The following is a 17,904-nucleotide window of genomic DNA, read 5'->3' as shown; positions in this document are numbered from 1 at the left end:
ACCAAATTCTCCGCCGAGAAACTAATGTAGACACTTGTTAACATATGATAAGGGAATCATCTCTTTGCAAGATTTATGAAAACTTTTCACTTCATTTCTTTGCACTTTGCATTTCTGTACCAATGGTGGAACATAACAGGCTTGTAAAGTGAAAAAATTCCTAACTTTTCACTTTGCAAGCTAAATCTGAAAAGTGATGGTGGAACAAAATATGAACTGAAAAGTGCAAAGTGAAAAGTTGCAAAGTTCGTTCATGGAATAGGCCCCTGGTCTGAATTCCTGATCTCTTGTAGTCCTGCTATAAGGATCCTTTGTTTGTCTAGTTCAATAGTTAGGATTTTTAATTTTCCCACCTGTGCCAGAGAGTTGATGTTATATGTTGCTAAATAGCTTATCTGTTTCAATTTTAGTCTTTGGTTTCGTCGGTTTGTTTTGGGTATTTCCAGATGCTCCGACTCATCACACTCATCTTTCAAGCGACTGCCCACCGTATCCGAATGCAGTCCTCCTGGCTAGTACCAAGCGGTGGAAATTTACCGAAAAGATTTCCGTTCATTCTTGGCTGTCAAAGGCATATAGCCTTGGATGGAGCAAGCTCCGAGTTACAACTATGGTTGTGAACCATAGAGGTTACCTCAAGGTGTTCTCTGGCTGTCATTTTACGGCATTGAGCCAACCCTCCTCCTTTCCCCGGGCTTGGGACTGGCAACAGCAACTACTGAGCTACTCAATCCACCCAGTACGTACTGCAGCCGACCAAAATTTCTATATTAAACTTCGGTTACAACGAGAGCACTATCGCTTACGCATCTGTTATTATGAGCGATTAAGCGCGCCTTTTCCGTTACCAAAATTTATGCACCCTTCAGCAATTATGTGCAATCAATCACCTTCGGCATAGTTTCCTCACTATGCCCACTAGCGAGTGATGTCAGTAATACCCGTCGACTGCTGTTCCGTAAAGAAACAGTATGAAAAATGCAAGTTTTGAACATACAGATATTAATGTTTTGATATCTCTTTCAACTTTTATGAAAAATCAGAATGGTATAAATAATGTTATTGGCTTTACAACCCTCTAACTACTTTTTTAGTTTTTGGAGTTGCTGAGATGTCGGAAGTTTGCCCCACAGTAGTTTTACGTGCCAGTAAATCTGCAGACACAAGGCTGATGTATTTGAGCACCTTCAACTACCACCGGACTGAGCCAAGAACGAACCTGCCATATTGGGGCCAGAAAGCCAGCACCACAACTGTGTGAACCACTCAGCCTGGCACAAAAAAATCAGGTGCAACGACAATCTGTTATAGCGAGTAAACTTTTCACCATTAAGAATTCTCTCCCTAATGGACTCCCTCTGTAAACTGAATATTTCATGGAAAACTAAAATAAAAATGAAGTGAAAACCAGTTTTTTCACTGTTGATGTGTGCAGCTGATAATTTGATCAAACAACATGTCATTTATGGCAAGTAATACAATAATTATAATAAAGAAATATAAACATATAAAAAATGTGCTGATTAAACGCACATTAAAGGAGGGGGAGTGGATGGATTCTCTCTCTCACTCTCTAACATGAGTTTCCTCTGGATAAGGGAATAGAAAGAGCTCACGTTTTGCATTTTTAATCAAGAAAAATGCATGTCAAAACTGGAGTTCAATAAAAAATAAATTAAAAATCTGTCAACTTACAGTCCACCAAATGTAACGGTACAGCAAACTTTCTCAGGGAAGTTGTCTTTAGCTGCTTGAATGTAGTCTACAATTACATGTACTTTCTTGCCAATTAGTTTCTTACGAAGGAATTCTCGTGCTTCAAACATCCATGGAATGTCATAAAGAGGACGGAATCCCTTAGGTCGAGGTGCAGCAGCCTCACCAGGTTTCTCTTCTGCAGGCCTAGAAGTATAATCAACAAAAAATATTTTACATTCAAAGAGTAACTCTAGAAATAAACATTCTGTTTCTACAGCTATCCAAACAATGCCAAAGTCAAAGGCTTGCAAACAAAAAATTCCACGTTAAAATACAACAATTTATCCCAAATATTAAGACTGATGCTCTTACGGCCTGTAATCGTAGACAAGATAATAAGCTTTTGGGCTTTTGCCCAGTCAGAAAACAAGGTGAAATCTTCATGTTTCACAGAGAACTTTGCTCCGCATCTTCTGAAGAAAATCTCATCTGTTCATAAGCAAGTTCCTTTTCTTGGAGTGATACTGTAGCATGACAAATCCCGATTACATCTCAGGCCGGGAGAAATATTTTTACAATAAATGTAAGAAATTTATTTCACTTCCACCTATTCAGTACAATTCAAAATGTTGACATTTAAGTTAAAACCTTATTAAAATGAAAGTTGAGACATGTTTTGCCCTGGGGCATCATCAGTCGTATCAACACCTCAAATCCTCCCAGGTACCTGGTTGAAAATTGTTCTAAAATCTGCTGCGAAATTAAATACATTAAAAAACTTATCATATCGTTAACTATGTATCAATGTGATTAAAAATCCACTACACTAATGAATACATTGAACAAACTTCACTTAAAAAAGCCGTCATATAAGTAGAAATAATATTGATGGCCTGGAGCCATAGTCGATGCTAAATATTGATGAAAGTTTTAAAAATATTACAAAAGGGTGGAAATGAGTATGGAACAATACAAATGTTTATGGTACGAAATGATGAGGAAAAGCATTCCAATATTGTGCCAATTTCTGTAATGTTTGACCTTGGCACGTCGTACTTGATGAAGTCCATTCAAGATTAGCAAACAAGTTAAACATTTTTTGTTTACAGTTTGTGACTAGCCCAGAAAAACGTTGCATTCACGTCACAGTTCAACCTGAGCACTTGTGTTGAGCAAATCTATTGTAGACCAACCAAATGAGTGTGCCGAAATGTCATTAGACCATCCACCTCCGTTGAGCACTCTCTGTATTAATGGTCTGCCTAGCACAGAAAGATGTTGATTTCATGTTGTAATTCAAATCGAACCTATATTGAATAACTAAATAACTTTATGAGGACTGCTGAAATGCCATTAATATCTTTTTCATTTGACTAATATTTTAATGTTGACAGTGTGCTTCTGTTGGAGTATTCAGATGTTGGTTTATTAATTGAAAGGGGCTGTCAAACTATGGTATGATTTAATCAATAAGCTGTCCAACGTATATAAGCTCTGAAAGGAAGGAGAAATCCGTAATTAATTGAGTTGAATGAAGGAAAAGAGGAGGTTTTACATTCAAGTTTTTAAGTCTTTGGCGTTAACGCTTACCTTTAGTGATCTTGGGCAGTTGTCTTGTTGCATAAGGTGTTTTTGGATTACTGGCAGTCGTTCGAACGCTGTGCGATCGCCGTTGCTTTTTAGAAGTTTTTCCTTCTTCCGCCAATCACGAATACACGATTCATCAATACCGTACTTTCCAGCAAGATTTCCGTAAATTTCAGCTTCGCTTACAACTTTAAGTTTCTCACGCACAGTAAATGACCACAGACGCCATTTTGAAACCATAGCTTACTATCAAGGCAGCACTTTCACAGGACAGATACGGAACTCGAATGCGAGCGAGGTATATTTCCATAACCAACAGTCTCGACTCTCGCAAAGTACGATATCCTGTGAAATGAGCTATTCGCACACCTAGCATGCCAGCAACACTCGTGAAACAAATGATAATCGAGCATCCGCAGCAGCGGCTTTCATATTTACCGCATATTTACCCATATTCTTTGATTTACTGTATTTCATTACCTTATGTTCCGCATTTACATGCCACTGTAACCGTAGAGAAAAAATCGTTCTTGTTTTTTAGAATGCAACTAAAACACAATAAGGCCTGAATGCCCATTTACACGTGGTATATCGAGTACGCTAACCGTATTCAAATCTATTTCAATACTCCATGTAAACGTAGTAAATATTTATGAGAATGAACGGCTTGAATACGACCCGCACCCAAGATTTAGAACCAATATTTTGGGGAAAAAAGTGTGGGTGGTATTCAGGATTATATGGTAATACCTTACATACCTTATTGTCACATTACCCGTTTTGTGGAATATTGCGTTTGTTAGTTTCCTACGGAATATGAACAGATGTGTACGGGTTAGGCCAACTTCTTAACCTTGAATTGAGAGTTTGTTAGGCTTGGCAGTCTTGACTGACATAAAATCATTTTGGGTAAACTTTTCTTCACTCTACAAAAACCAACAAATCATAAACTTTGATTCTGCAACACTATTTGTTGTTTTGAAATGTTCCTGGAATTTTAACGATATTTATTTTCTGCAGGTTGGAAATGTACAAAGTTTGAGTAAATGAAACTGTATCAATGAAAGCGTCGTTTCTCTGAATTTTATTCCTCTTCGTGCTTGCAATTTCCAACAATCCTGGTATCACACACACACACACACACACACACACACACACACACACAAAGTCACTGGAACGGGGGGGGGGGGGTCCATTAGAAAATGTGCCATATATGACCCCTGAGCATTGCGGCTAGCTGCGGTGTAGCCGAGCAGTCCGTCACAGACAAGAGTGCCACGAAGATGGTAACATGTCGCAAGTTAACCGAATTTGGGTTTCCAAGGTGAACAGTGTCGAGGGTGGATCTTCGATATTGCAGAGAGAATGTTAGGACCCACGTAAACCGCTGCACGCGAATACCACAGGTGTTGAACGAACGGTCATCATGTCGCCTCCACAGAACCATAATGGGCGCTTCTCTTTAAATTAATCTTCGTGTTAGTTCGGTCCTTGCCCAAGTTACGTATATCAAGAGTAATGGCTTCATACAGCATCGTGATTGTGACAACATTGTAACTTTCGTGTAATACGATAGGGGGCAGCCTTAGCACTTCTATTGCGGAAGGTTTATCTTTCCACCAGATAGTTTACAATTCTGTCTCTGAATTCACTTATTCTGGTTTGTACCTTTTTGCTTTGCATCTCAGAGCAGCATTTTTATCGTATAAAATGAAATTCAATTACCTTTCATGTTTTCGGAAGGTCTGTTTAGTCTTTGTATATTGAAAACCCAACGTAATGGTATACTTTTCTTCTTGATTATTACATGTGTGTTTTCTCATTATCGCCTGTTTGACCAATTGAATTGCATTGCATTACCTATGTCTTGAATTTGGTTGCTATACTCCTGATTATTCCACAATATGAATGGAGAGTGTGTTTCTCTGTGTCTTGTGCAATTTTTTTTTTTCCTACTACAATATGGTCCACGAGTTTATTATACGCGTATGCTTAAACTTCATCTTCTGTACTACTCGTAATTCGTGTTGTGTGAGGTATCATCCACTATGTACCGATTACGACCTTGTTGAAACCTGAGGAGAGTATTGGGATTTTCTGATCCCGTTTTTGGAATTATATGTATGTGCACATGTACCGTGCTATTGGAGAACCCTCTTGTTCCGACCATTGTGTTACGCAATGCCTGGTTTGGACCACTGATAGATGCACGCAACCATTTTCTTTTTCCGTCATTTATTGAGCCTGGGTGCTAGTATGCAAGCATGTGTGAATAGGTGGCTTATTAGGGTGTATATCGACTGTTGGATTTTATCTTAGTTTTTATTTTATTCCTCCACCTCTTGTTTGGCATGCCCAGTTGCTTTTTCTAACCCCCTCATTTATCTTTACTTTGATATTTTAATCATGGCGGGCAAGTTTACGTTTACGTCTTTTTTGGAGGGTATTTGCGCATGCCCTTGTTTTTTTGGCCTGATTTTTATTTCTCCGTGGTCGGGGTTTTGGTCATAATTTTACCTGTTCCTTGAGTACCAAAAGGAGAACAATTGATGCTTTTCTCTGATGCGTGAGAGAGTTAATTAGGATGCTATTTTTGCTTGTATAGTGTGGGGATGAAAGATCTGTTGGAAAGATCTACCTTTCTAATGTTATAATAGGAGCCGAGGTGTTACATTTACTAATATGATCTAAATGCTACTATGCACTATAAGTAGTCCTGCTATATGTGAAATGGTACGTTCTACTAAGAAGTAATGTAAAAAGATAACGCTGTTCCAAAGCCTAATGCAGAGTTTGACCATGTATGTTTTCCATGATATTTTTTAAAAATATTGATAAATTTTCACTCCAGGTTTCTTTCATTCATTCAATAAATCAACATTTGATCAATTTTGGGTTTTTATTGTGTTCTTATGTTAGCCTCTTGTTAACTCATTCTTAAGAGGACCATCTCTAGCTCAGGGCTTGTTGCCTTGGCCTTTGCCAGTCACGATCTTTATTTTATACGTTTTTTCAATTGGGTAGGGGTCACGATCAACTTGTGTCCCTTTGCTGACACCTCTACACAGAGCTCAACGAAGTGCAATGGCCCACGAACATTGGCACTGAACCACGGAACAGTGGCAGCATGTGGTATGGTCCGATGAATCCCGGTTCCAGTTGTACTGAACTGATGGTCAGGCGAGTGTGGCGTGTGCCCCATGAAGCTAAGGATCCATGTCAACAAGGTTGTGTTCAGGTGGGAGGTGGCTCAGTTCTCGCCTGGGGGGGGCGTTTTCATGGTCACAATTAGGCCCCACTATCCGGCTGCAGGGAGCGCTGACAAGTACATGTTATGTGGATGTTCGTTCAGACCATTTGCAATCCCTTTCTGGTCCTAGAGGACAATGCACCATGTCACCGCTCTGTGGTGGCACGCAAGTGGTTGGAGAAGCACTCCAGTGAAGTTATGACAATAGATTGGCCGTCCAGATCCCTCGATCTTAATCCAATGGAGCTTTTATGGGATGCTGGTGTTCGCTCCATGGACACCACACCAACTAAACAAGACCAACATGTGGGTAGCAATGCAAGATGAGTGGGTCCAGATCCCTCCAGAACGATTCCAACACCTTGTGTAGAGTTGATGCCTCGCCATATTGCTGCAGTTTTGAGAGCTCCCGGAAGGGCAACTCAATCATATTCAGTGTCTTCCCATGCCCATGACTTTTGGCCACTCAGTGCGTGCGCGTTAGATCATAGTTTACCATGTTTATGTCACATCAACAAGGCTTTAAAAAGGTTGTGAAACTTTGACCCTCTACCGTCACAACATCAAAAAGGTAGAACAATTCCATCTAGAAAAAGTTAGATCCATCTTGAACATCAAATAGGAGGACCATGTCACCAACCTTGCAGTTCTTAAGCGTACTATGAAAAGAGCTGGAATTAACACTCAATGTGATACGCCTGCTGAGAAGCGCACACTTTGGTGCCACGCTGTTCCTACATAAATTACGGTGTTTGAAGAGGAACTATGATTACGTAAAGAGGATAAACAAACACAGAAGGTCCGTCAAGCTCAGCCCCACCCTCCCTCAGCCACTCCATGTGATCTGTGTGGACGTATGTTTCATGCCAATATTGGGCTACTAAGTCATATGAAAAATATTCACAAAGCACTGTGAGTATGAAAATGTAAACTGCTGAAGTATATGTTTACTCTGATACCAGCTGCAGCCGACGACTATATACGAGTTAGGAAGTTGTGGGAAAAGCTCAAGAAATGTAAAATAAAAGGCACATGGAACGTACCCACGATCGGGGTTTGGCATAAATTTTAGGCAATTACATCTACCTGGTATGGATTGTTCACAGCAATTATTAATATTCAACTACTGTAATGCATGTAGATAAAAAAACAGTTTTTCAAGTGAAAATAGCACCTTTTGTACACACACTCCTTTATCTTTGGGCCTATGCACGTATGTTATAAATTTTGATATTCCACTGTGCATGTCTTCGTTAGGTCTTATTCAAACTGAAGATTGCCTACTGCTGGCATATCTGCTCTAATGAGCTGTGTTTTGGCATACTTTCCAGTCTGTGTATTTTGAAGTAATCTATAATAATAAAAGAAAAGAGTGTGTGTGCAGGCGCCCTGCCAAATCTACAGCATGCAGAGATCTCAAATTTTTTACATAGGTGGACGGAAGGGGGTCCAAATGCATCTTGAAGCATTTCTCATTTGTTGGGTCGTTATGAACAAAAATCTGGAGGCAAAAGTGTATTGGAATATAACAATCCAACTTGCTGTCACCAGGATTAAAATAATAGATAAGAACATATGCTTACAGTACCTTTCATATTTGTTTTGTATTTATTTAGTTTACAAGCACTGTAACAACTTATCAGTGATACAAGCAAATTTCACAACATGAATTTTTGGCTTTAATAATAATAATAACAACAACAACAACAAAAAATTGTGAAGCGATTAGGGTGTAGTTTCAAAGTTGATGACGAGATAAAGACTTTATAATTTTGAAATTAAAACCAACAAAGCATAGCAATCAACCATTCTTGTTCCATATTGAATTACGATTTTAAGATCAATGCATTTCCACAAGGAAATTTAATTTAAATATACTGTTCATACTGTATGACTATTTATTTATAAAAAGTAGTGAATTTAATCTTAAGATGTGACGCAAGTTACTTTGGGCAAACAAGTATACATTTCTAAACCCGCTATAAAGAACTTATCAATGCTGGTAAATATAGAAGATTTTCGGCAATGGGACAACACGACACTAGTCAACCAGAAATTTACTTCTCTAAAAACAGATCTAGAAAACACTCGAGTAGTCTATAAGGGACCAATGTTCAATATAGTAGATAGATTGCATATTCATTGTGATCAAAGGAAATCCAATATACAATCCGAACAAAATTCTGGACAATTTTGGGGCAATAATAATCAAATCTCAGTAAAAAACAAATAAGTTGCCATCAGCATGCCTAGGCACGATCTTCCTGCCAACGTCACTCGCTCCCCCTCTTCTGCACTCCCCTCCGACCAGACTGTCGAGGCAATCACATGATCACACTCGAACGGATGTCAACAACCCTTGAGTGGGAAGCGGTGCGCTTCAAGGCAGGAAGATGATCAGAGTAGTAATAATCAATTTTTCACATTTTTTTATTTTTTTTAGTATCTATTCTTTTGTATTTTGATTATTTCCTTTTCCTTTCCTGTTTCAGACCGCTGATATAAATTTGTTTGGATTTGTCAATCAATGTTCATCACAATTGTTCCATATTGAAGAACTAGCAGCAATAATACCATATTTACTTGCATATCAGCCGCACCCCTAATTTTTTGACCAAATATTCACATACATTTTTACGCCAATTAAAAGCTGCACATCCAATTCGTGAGCTAGTCACAAGAATGTGCGTCTGCAATAACAAATGCAAAGGGCCAGGCACATGCAATATCTGAACTCACATGTCTGGAGCCTGTTAACAAATATTTGTTATAAGAAAATTTGATAGTAACATGGTTTCATTCAGGGTAAAAGTGACAAAATTCGCAAAAGAAAACTGCAACAGAGCAGCAGGTTGTGAGTTTTCTGATCATGAAAAAAAACAAATGACAAACTGGAGAAAGCAGCAAGTGTTATTTTGTGGCCCAAAACAGGGCAAGTTCCCATGTGAGAGAAATGTGGAGCAGCAGTTGCAGTGTTTCTCACGAAATGTTACAACTAAAAGCACGGGAAATTTATTCAAAGCAAGTCACTGATGCGTTACTCTGTTTATGTGGTGGTAAACGTCTTTGTGCCAAAAACTGCTTAATGATTGCTCCGATAAATTTATAGAGTTTCAGAGGCATGCGAACAGAGTACGGCAGCAGATTCGCAGATCAGCAATGCTGACCAAATCCCTGCATATTTTAACATACCAAGGAAACGTACTAAATAAATGAAATGTGAAGATTTAACATACTTGTAGAATCTATCACACAATTTTCTTCAGTATTGAATAGGTGGACCTTATAATTCCCTTGTTTATGTGTGTACCAATAAACACTACTGTTTCTGAGAAGGGAGCAAGCAAGTGCTCTAATTAAAACCACCAACAACCAAAAGTTACGTTGTACGAAGATGTTGGCCATTACTACTGAGATTGGCATAACTACCACCATACGTTATATTTAAATGCAAAATATTACCCAAGTACATCACATTCCCAACTGGTATCCACGATTAAAGGATATACACCGACTGACAGAGCAAATGCAACACCAAGAAGGAGTGGTCAGAACTTTATGCCAATTGCAGGGTAGACTGACGTCACTGAGGTATGCTCATGATGTGAAATGCGCCGCTGTGCTGCGCACGTAGCGAACGATAAATGGGACACGGCGTTGGCGAATGGCCCACTTCGTACCGTGATTTCTCAGCCGACAGTCATTGTAGAACGTGTTGTCGTGTGCCACAGGACACGTTGTGACATTTCACTTTCTGTATCTGCATAAATACGAACAAAAATGGAGTTCAAGCTAGTAAAACGTCGATCTAGAAAGGAATAACGCCGATATACCGAAATGATATATCTTTTCAACAGGCAATTACCGAAAGAACCACGTTTAGAAGGCGGTAAGAAAAGAATGACAAATGCAGATTATTCAAATCTATTATTTAAAAAAAAAAGGAACCTCCATTAAAAAAATTTCGTCAATCTACATTACTAAGCTTAACTGGCACGAGCAAGAGAAGAAAGAAGCAACTTTTTATTTCGAAAGCAACATATTTGTTGGCTATAGAGTTCGAAATACCAAGTAATATACGTCGCTTTACTAATTGAAGCAATAAGGAAACACCAGAAGAGTGTAATAGCAATTACGTCACGACTCGACTCAGTGGACGGATATTTTGCACGGCACTGCTCGTTCTGAGAAGCACCGACCAACTAGTTACTACGTATTCTTCGATAAGGGAACCAGAAAAACATATTTACCCGATTACCAAATTTATTATCCTCAACAGTTAGCAGTTTTGAAACCATACTAAAACTGATTATTCCAAACAGAATCATTTTTAATATTGCAAGTATTATAGAGATAAAACCCTAACCATAAGACGACGACACTAAACCCTATATTGCAATTTTCTTTTCCGAGAGTTCAACACGTTACCATGATGGTGTGAGCAGCTGAGAGGCACGACTACTTAGACTTGGCGGAGCTGTGCTGTGACGACCCAATACGGATGAAAGTCAGCTGAGAGAGGAACACATGGACCCGTTGACCTAAACAAAACCGAGGAGCCAGACCTACTAGTTCCGATGACCTGAGGGAGAACAACAGGAAGAGTCCAAATAAGCAAGTTAAGTTCTCTTTAAGTCGTATATACGTAAGTACCGTAATGTATTTTAACCTTCGGATATATATTAATATTTTGTGCTGTGATAATGTGTGCGTGCGTGTTAACGTTATGAAATATGGTTATGTGGATACAGGCATTCATCTGTAATCAATGTTAATTCCATATGTAGGTGTAACTCACCAGTGAAACTCGTTCGCAATATTATCCAATGCGGTGTTTAAAAGGCAATAAGCATGTTTATTTTGTTATCAGTGAAGTGGTAAGGTGCGAGTGGTAATGTTTATATTATGTGTGATGGCTTCATTCATAATATCAGATAAAGAGATCGTATGTAGGGAATGTATATGACAAGATATGAAATAGCACAGCTTAGGATTGCGATATATTATGATTTAATACTATGACAGAAGGAAAGACAGCAAAGATGAGAAGGTTATGGTAGATATGTTATGTATTTATGGAAATGGAGTGCCTAATGAGTTTTGATACGGTTGCTACGCGAAATATAGAAGGTTAATGGTTGAATAGTAGTAATGGCAGGCACGTGTTAGTAGATGATGATGATGATGATGATGATTATTTTATTTGAGAGATTGGTCATAATAGTCTTCTGTGCGATGTTATTATGTGTTGGATATGCATTATGCGGTATATATGAAGCATACCGTTTTCAAATGATTGTTTTATCCCATTGATATGTAGAGTAGCATAGGATACGATCTCGAAGCCATCAGTATAACCTGGTTTTGGAGTACTTAAGGTCATCTAAAGTGCCATGAAGCTAGTTATGCTAATAAATAGGCCCTCAATAAAATATATTTAACCACATTAGAGAATTCTCGCACATAATAAGTTAACTGCCGAATTTATAAGAACAAATTGGTATACCACTGGTGAATTAGTCATTCATATTTGAGTTTCTAAGTGAGGGTAGAGTCATCCAACATAGAGATTTTTAAACATACATACATGGATAAATTTGTTAAAAATTGGATGAAATACATATGGTAACGTAATATTCAGCCAGAAGCACACTTAAATTGAATCTTTAACCTAATATTGAGATGCTAATTTTTCATATTAACCGTATTAGCCATACAAATGTTATGATATAAACCATTACGACATACAGCGGACTTAATGTTGCTTATTTTGAGACGAAGTAAGATGAAACGTGAAGATCTGAATGACAAAGTAAAATGAAACTGTAATTGATAATGAGAACACCTTTTAATCTTATTGAATAACTGTTGTTTTTCTGAGCGAGTTTAATCGTTTCCACATTTTCACTGTGTATACTGACACAGATACTAAATTTAGGACAAGGTGACGTTCATTTTATTAGTCACATTTGAGCTTGTAATTAAAGCATTGGACTTTGAATTATTTTAAGGAAGCATTATAGTTACAGAGAAAGAGATTCCAAAACTTAATCAAATATTTATCTGAACAAACTTTGCGTTTTTCAATCTGATTTGATGTGACACTGTATGATAGCAAATGTAATTCCACTTTTATTCATAATCGATTAGATGCATCTAATACCTTTAACTCTAGTGAATTTATATTTTTTCTTTATTAACATTTCTACTCATTTCAACCAATTATTTTAATTTTACTTGATGTTAATTGAATTACCAACGAGGCCAAAGCACTAATATGGACATTCATGGCCAGGATTTTGTCATTATCGGCAAGTTCTTAAGAGGAATACTTTTTTTTTTTTTACTTTCATTTCAATGACGAGGGGAAGAACCCATATGGTTGTATAATGTCAACAGGACAGTGTGGAACATCCCAATGTGATCATAGCGAATTAATTCATTTATTATTCAGAGTAATTATTTAATAAATGTGAAACAAACAAAAAATTTAACAATTTTTTTTTTCTATGTCTACTTAGCATAAGAGCTAGATGTAAGAATATTTTAAGCTTTTTATTCTACTTGCGAATGCGATAGCGACTCGTAAGAACCAGTCATGGTACTACATTGGCAATATTCATTTGCGATTACTTCCGCAACACAGAGGTACTTAGAAATTCAACTGATAGCGTGTAGGAGACGTCCTTCAGCCTAGGTTGATTTGAACTTTAACCCGTCGGCACACTTTCTCAAGCGGAACTCACAACCCGAATTGTTACAGAGGCCAGACCATTTACACTTCAGAGCTAGTCAGGAAACTAATGTATCCCCACCTGGACGCGGGAGCGGTGCAACGTGTATAGCTAAGAATGCCAGGCCGCCGTCAACGGAGGCATTTCCAGCAGACAGACGACTTTACGAGGGGTATGGTGATCGGGCTGAGAAGGGCAGGTTGGTCGCTTCGTCAAATCGCAGCCGATACCCATAGGGATGTGTCCACGGTGCAGCGCCTGTGGCGAAGATGGTTGGCGCAGGTACATGTGGCACGTGCGAGGGGTCCAGGCGCAGCCCGAGTGACGTCAGCACGCGAGGATCGGCGCATCCGCCGCCAAGCGGTGGCATCCCCGCACGCCACGTCAACCGCCATTCTTCAGCATGTGCAAGACACCCTAGCTGTTCCAATATCGACCAGAACAATTTCCCGTCGATTGGTTGAAGGAGGCCTGCACTCCCGGCGTCCGCTCAGAAGACTACCATTGACTCCACAGCATAGACGTGCACGCCTGGCATGGTGCCGGGCTATAGCGACTTGGATGAGGGAATGGCGGAACGTCGTGTTCTCCGATGAGTCACGCTTCTGTTCTGTCAGTGATAGTCACCGCAGACGAGTGTGGCGTCGGCGTGGAGAAAGGTCAAATCCGGCAGTAACTGTGGAGCGCCCTACCGCTAGACAACGCGGCATCATGGTTTGGGGCGCTATTGCGTATGATTCCACGTCACCTCTAGTGCGTATTCAAGGCACGTTAAATGCCCACCGCTACGTGCAGCATGTGCTGCGGCCGGTGGCACTCCCGTACCTTCAGGGGCTGCCCAATGCTCTGTTTCAGCCCGCCCACACACTGCTCGCATCTCCCAACAGGCTCTACGAGGTGTACAGATGCTTCCGTGGCCAGCGTACTCTCCGGATCTCTCACCAATCGAACACGTGTGGGATCTCATTGGACGCCGTTTGCAAACTCTGCCCCAGCCTCGTACAGACGACCAACTGTGGCAAATGGTTGACAGAGAATGGAGAACCATCCCTCACGACACCATCCGCACTCTTATTGACTCTGTACCTCGACGTGTTTCTGCGTGCATCGCCGCTCGCGGTGGTCCTACATCCTACTGAGTCGATGCCGTGCGCATTGTGTAACCTGCATATCGGTTTGAAATAAACAACAATTATTCGTCCGTGCCGGCTCTGTTTTTCCCCCAACTTTCATCCCTTTCGAACCACTCCTTCTTGGTGTTGCATTTGCTCTGTCAGTCAGTGTAAATTCCATTCTGACTGATGCGTATTGAACTGTGATTACAATAGTGTTTAAATATTTAATATTAAGATCCACCTTTTCAATACAAACTGTACAATATTTTACATTACATTTATGTTCAGGGACTAGTTTCGACCTAACTGTAGGTCATAATCAGCCTTAAAGCAAATCAATACAAATATATCGAAGAAAATAAACAATGTAAAGACACAAAGGTCTTAAAAGCTGTATGCGCACTCATAGAATTGAAGTTAAGACTGGTTACATAAAATAAAATTCTGTTGAAAGTTCAAGCAATTGAAGACACAGTGCAGTGTCAATGACATAAAAAATTATATATATATATATACCATATAAGAAATTAAGGTGAGGTTTGAGAGATGCACCGCACTACGTTAAAAAAGTTGCTCTTTGATAGAGATTCATAAAAATCCAGTGCGCTGCACTGCATTAAAAAGTTGTATATGGTAGAGATCCTTAAATTGCTGGTCAAGGATGATGCGTAAAAGTTCAATAAAGGCTGGTTCCTTAAATACGCTGCTTTCTATTCAAAGTAGAAATGAGCCGAAGTCACGCAGTCTTCTCAAGATATTCATATATTCAGTATGCATGAATGCGATGTATGATGCGAGAAGTAGAACACAGGCACGATATTAGGCATCATCCATCTGTTAAGTTTTCTTGTGTAGATCGATCTTTAATTTATGGAGAAACGTGGCAGTTATACGGCTGGGTTTAAACTCAAAGTGATAAAATATGCTGAAGAACATAGTAACAGAGCTGCTGGTCAAGAATTCAATGTGATGTGAGTTTAATGTTCGCTATTGGTGTAAGCAGAAAACTGTATTAGAAACCACCACATAAGGCATTTAGAGGGCTGAAAACTGTTAAGTTTCCTGAACTCGAAGACGAGTTGCGAAATTGTGGCTTTAGCATCTCGCACGATGTGCTACGTTTCAAAGCGTTTGAACTAGCGATTAAAGGAGGAATCAGCTGTTCGGATCTGAAAGTGAGCCAGGGTTGGATCCGTAGATTCATGACACACAAGGGATAGTCTCTGCAAAGGCGAAAATCCCTCCGCTAGAGAATGCCGACTGATTTCAGCGACAAAATCTTAGATTTTCCATCACCATGCGATAGCAGTCTGGAAGAAAAACAATTACCACTTATCTCAAATTGGCAATATAGATCAAACCCCGATAAACTTCGACATACCATGCAACACCACCATCAACTAGCAGGGAGAATCTAGCGTGCTTCTACGTACAACTGGGTGTGAAAAAACAGCAGTGCACTGTCATGTTAGCAATCAGACAGAAGAAAATTGCCACCATAACGTTACTTTCAAAAGAAAAACAGCGCCTAAAGCAAAGTTTCCCCAAAGGCATTCATGTATGGCTTCAAGAGAAAGGATGGATGGATACAGCTGTTCTCCATGAGTGGGTCCGCACAGTGTGGGGAGCACGGCCAGGGGCACTGCTTCGACGCCCAGCAATGCTAGTGTGGGACAGTTTCCATGGACACTTGGTGGAAGACACGAAGAAACATCTTCAGGAAATGAAAACTGATATTGTAATTCCCGGTGGACTCGCACATCGTCCACATCCCTTGGATTTTTCCGTCAACAAGCCCTTCAAGGACAACATACGTAAATTGTACACTGAATGGATGACAGGAGGGGAGCATGAGCTGACGCCAGCAGGCAAAATAAAGAAACCATCAGTTCAACTCTTGTGTGATTGGGTTATGTGAGCATGGGTTATGGTGTTGACATACATTGTGAAGACAGGCATAGCGAATGCGTTGGACGGAAGTCAGGATGATGCAGAATGGGATGGTGATGAGAATGATGCACGCAACAATAGCTCGGAGACTGAAAGCAATGACAATGAATAGAGTATGTATGCCAGTTGTCTTGTTTCAATAGCCTAATGCAATTTTACGTTTTTTTTTTCCCCCCCAACAATACGATCTTTAGCACACAAATCCCTGCATGTATCACGCAGTGAAAATGTTCACACTTATTTTTTGCCAAAAAGTGCAAGTTATATGCAGGCTAATACGGTAATACCATCATTTAAGAAAGATGACAAGAAGGTAAGCAGGAATTATCGTGGAATTACATTGTCACAAGTAGCCAAAATATTGGAAAGAATAATAGAAAGGAGGATGAGAGGAAAGGCAGAAAGAAATTTAGAAGAGCAGAATGGATTTCGACAGTGCAGGTCAATCTCTATATTTACCATTAGATTACTGATGGAAAAGCAGTGGGAATATGGAAAATATTTGGTGATGGTATTTCTTGATACAGAGAAGGCATACAATAGTGTTAATAGAGAAAAGGATTGGGAAGGCAATCAAGGGAACTAGTGAAAGCAATGTATAAGAATTGTTCCAGTTGTGTCCTGAATCCAGTGCGGAGAACAGATTTAGAACCAAGCTGGACTAAGACCAAGACAATTGTTGAGGAATGTGAAAATAGGTGGTAAGGAAAGGTGATGATGGCAAGCATAATTGGCGGTAATACAAATTTTAGTGAAAAATGGAAGAATAGGTACTTTAAGGCAGAAACAGGTTCAAAGAAGGATATTCCAGGAATCATTAATGAAAAAAGGGGAGTGTGTATGTGAGGATCTTCGCAAGGCAGAAGTATTCAGTCAGCTGTATGTAAAGATTGTTGGTTACAAGGATAATGTCCAGATAGAGAAGATGACCAAAACTAAGGAAGTATTAAAATTTACCTATGATAATGACATTTACAGTAAGATACAAAAGTTGAAAACTAGAAAAGCAGCTGGAATTGATAAGGTTTCGGGGGATATACTAAAGACAATGGGTTGGGATATAGTACCATATCTGAAGTACCTATTTGATTATTGTATGCATGAAGGAGCTATACCAAATGAATGGAGAGTTCCTATAGATAGACATAAAGCTGAAAATTACAGGCCAGTCAGTCTGACATGCATTGCATGTAAGCTTCGGGAAAGCATTCTTTCTTATTATATGAGATATGTCTGCGAAAATAGTAACCGGTTTGATGGAAGGCAGTTAGGGTTTAGGAAAGTTATTCCAATGAAACTCACCTTGTAGAATTCCAGCAAGATATAGCAGATATCCTGGATTCAGGAGGTCATTTGGACTGTATTGCGATTGAACTACCTAAGGCATTTGATAGGGTAGATCCATGGGAAACTACTGGCAAGAATGAAAGCAATTGGACTTGACAAAAGAGTGACTGAATGGGTGGCTATGTTTCTAGAAAATAGAACTCAGAGAATTAGAGTACGCAAAGCTTTATCTGTCCCTGTAATATTTAAGAGGGGAATTCCTCAAGGCAGTATTATTGGACCT

General features: G+C 39.4%; 1 protein-coding gene across 1 annotated transcript in view; it reads right to left on the bottom strand.

Moving 5' to 3' along the window:
• The window catches only part of Tudor-SN (Staphylococcal nuclease domain-containing protein 1), a 242,826-nt gene that overhangs the window by 155,905 nt on the left and 69,017 nt on the right, over positions 1-17,904 (bottom strand). Inside the window, exon 9 of the mRNA XM_067136883.2 lies at positions 1,696-1,902. Coding sequence (XP_066992984.1) covers positions 1,696-1,902 — 207 coding nt within the window. The remainder of the gene's footprint in view (positions 1-1,695; positions 1,903-17,904) is intronic.

This window comes from Anabrus simplex, chromosome 1 (genome assembly GCF_040414725.1).
Source record: "Anabrus simplex isolate iqAnaSimp1 chromosome 1, ASM4041472v1, whole genome shotgun sequence".
NCBI classification, from domain to species: Eukaryota; Metazoa; Arthropoda; class Insecta; order Orthoptera; family Tettigoniidae; genus Anabrus; species Anabrus simplex.
This window is presented reverse-complemented; position numbering and strand designations above follow the sequence as displayed.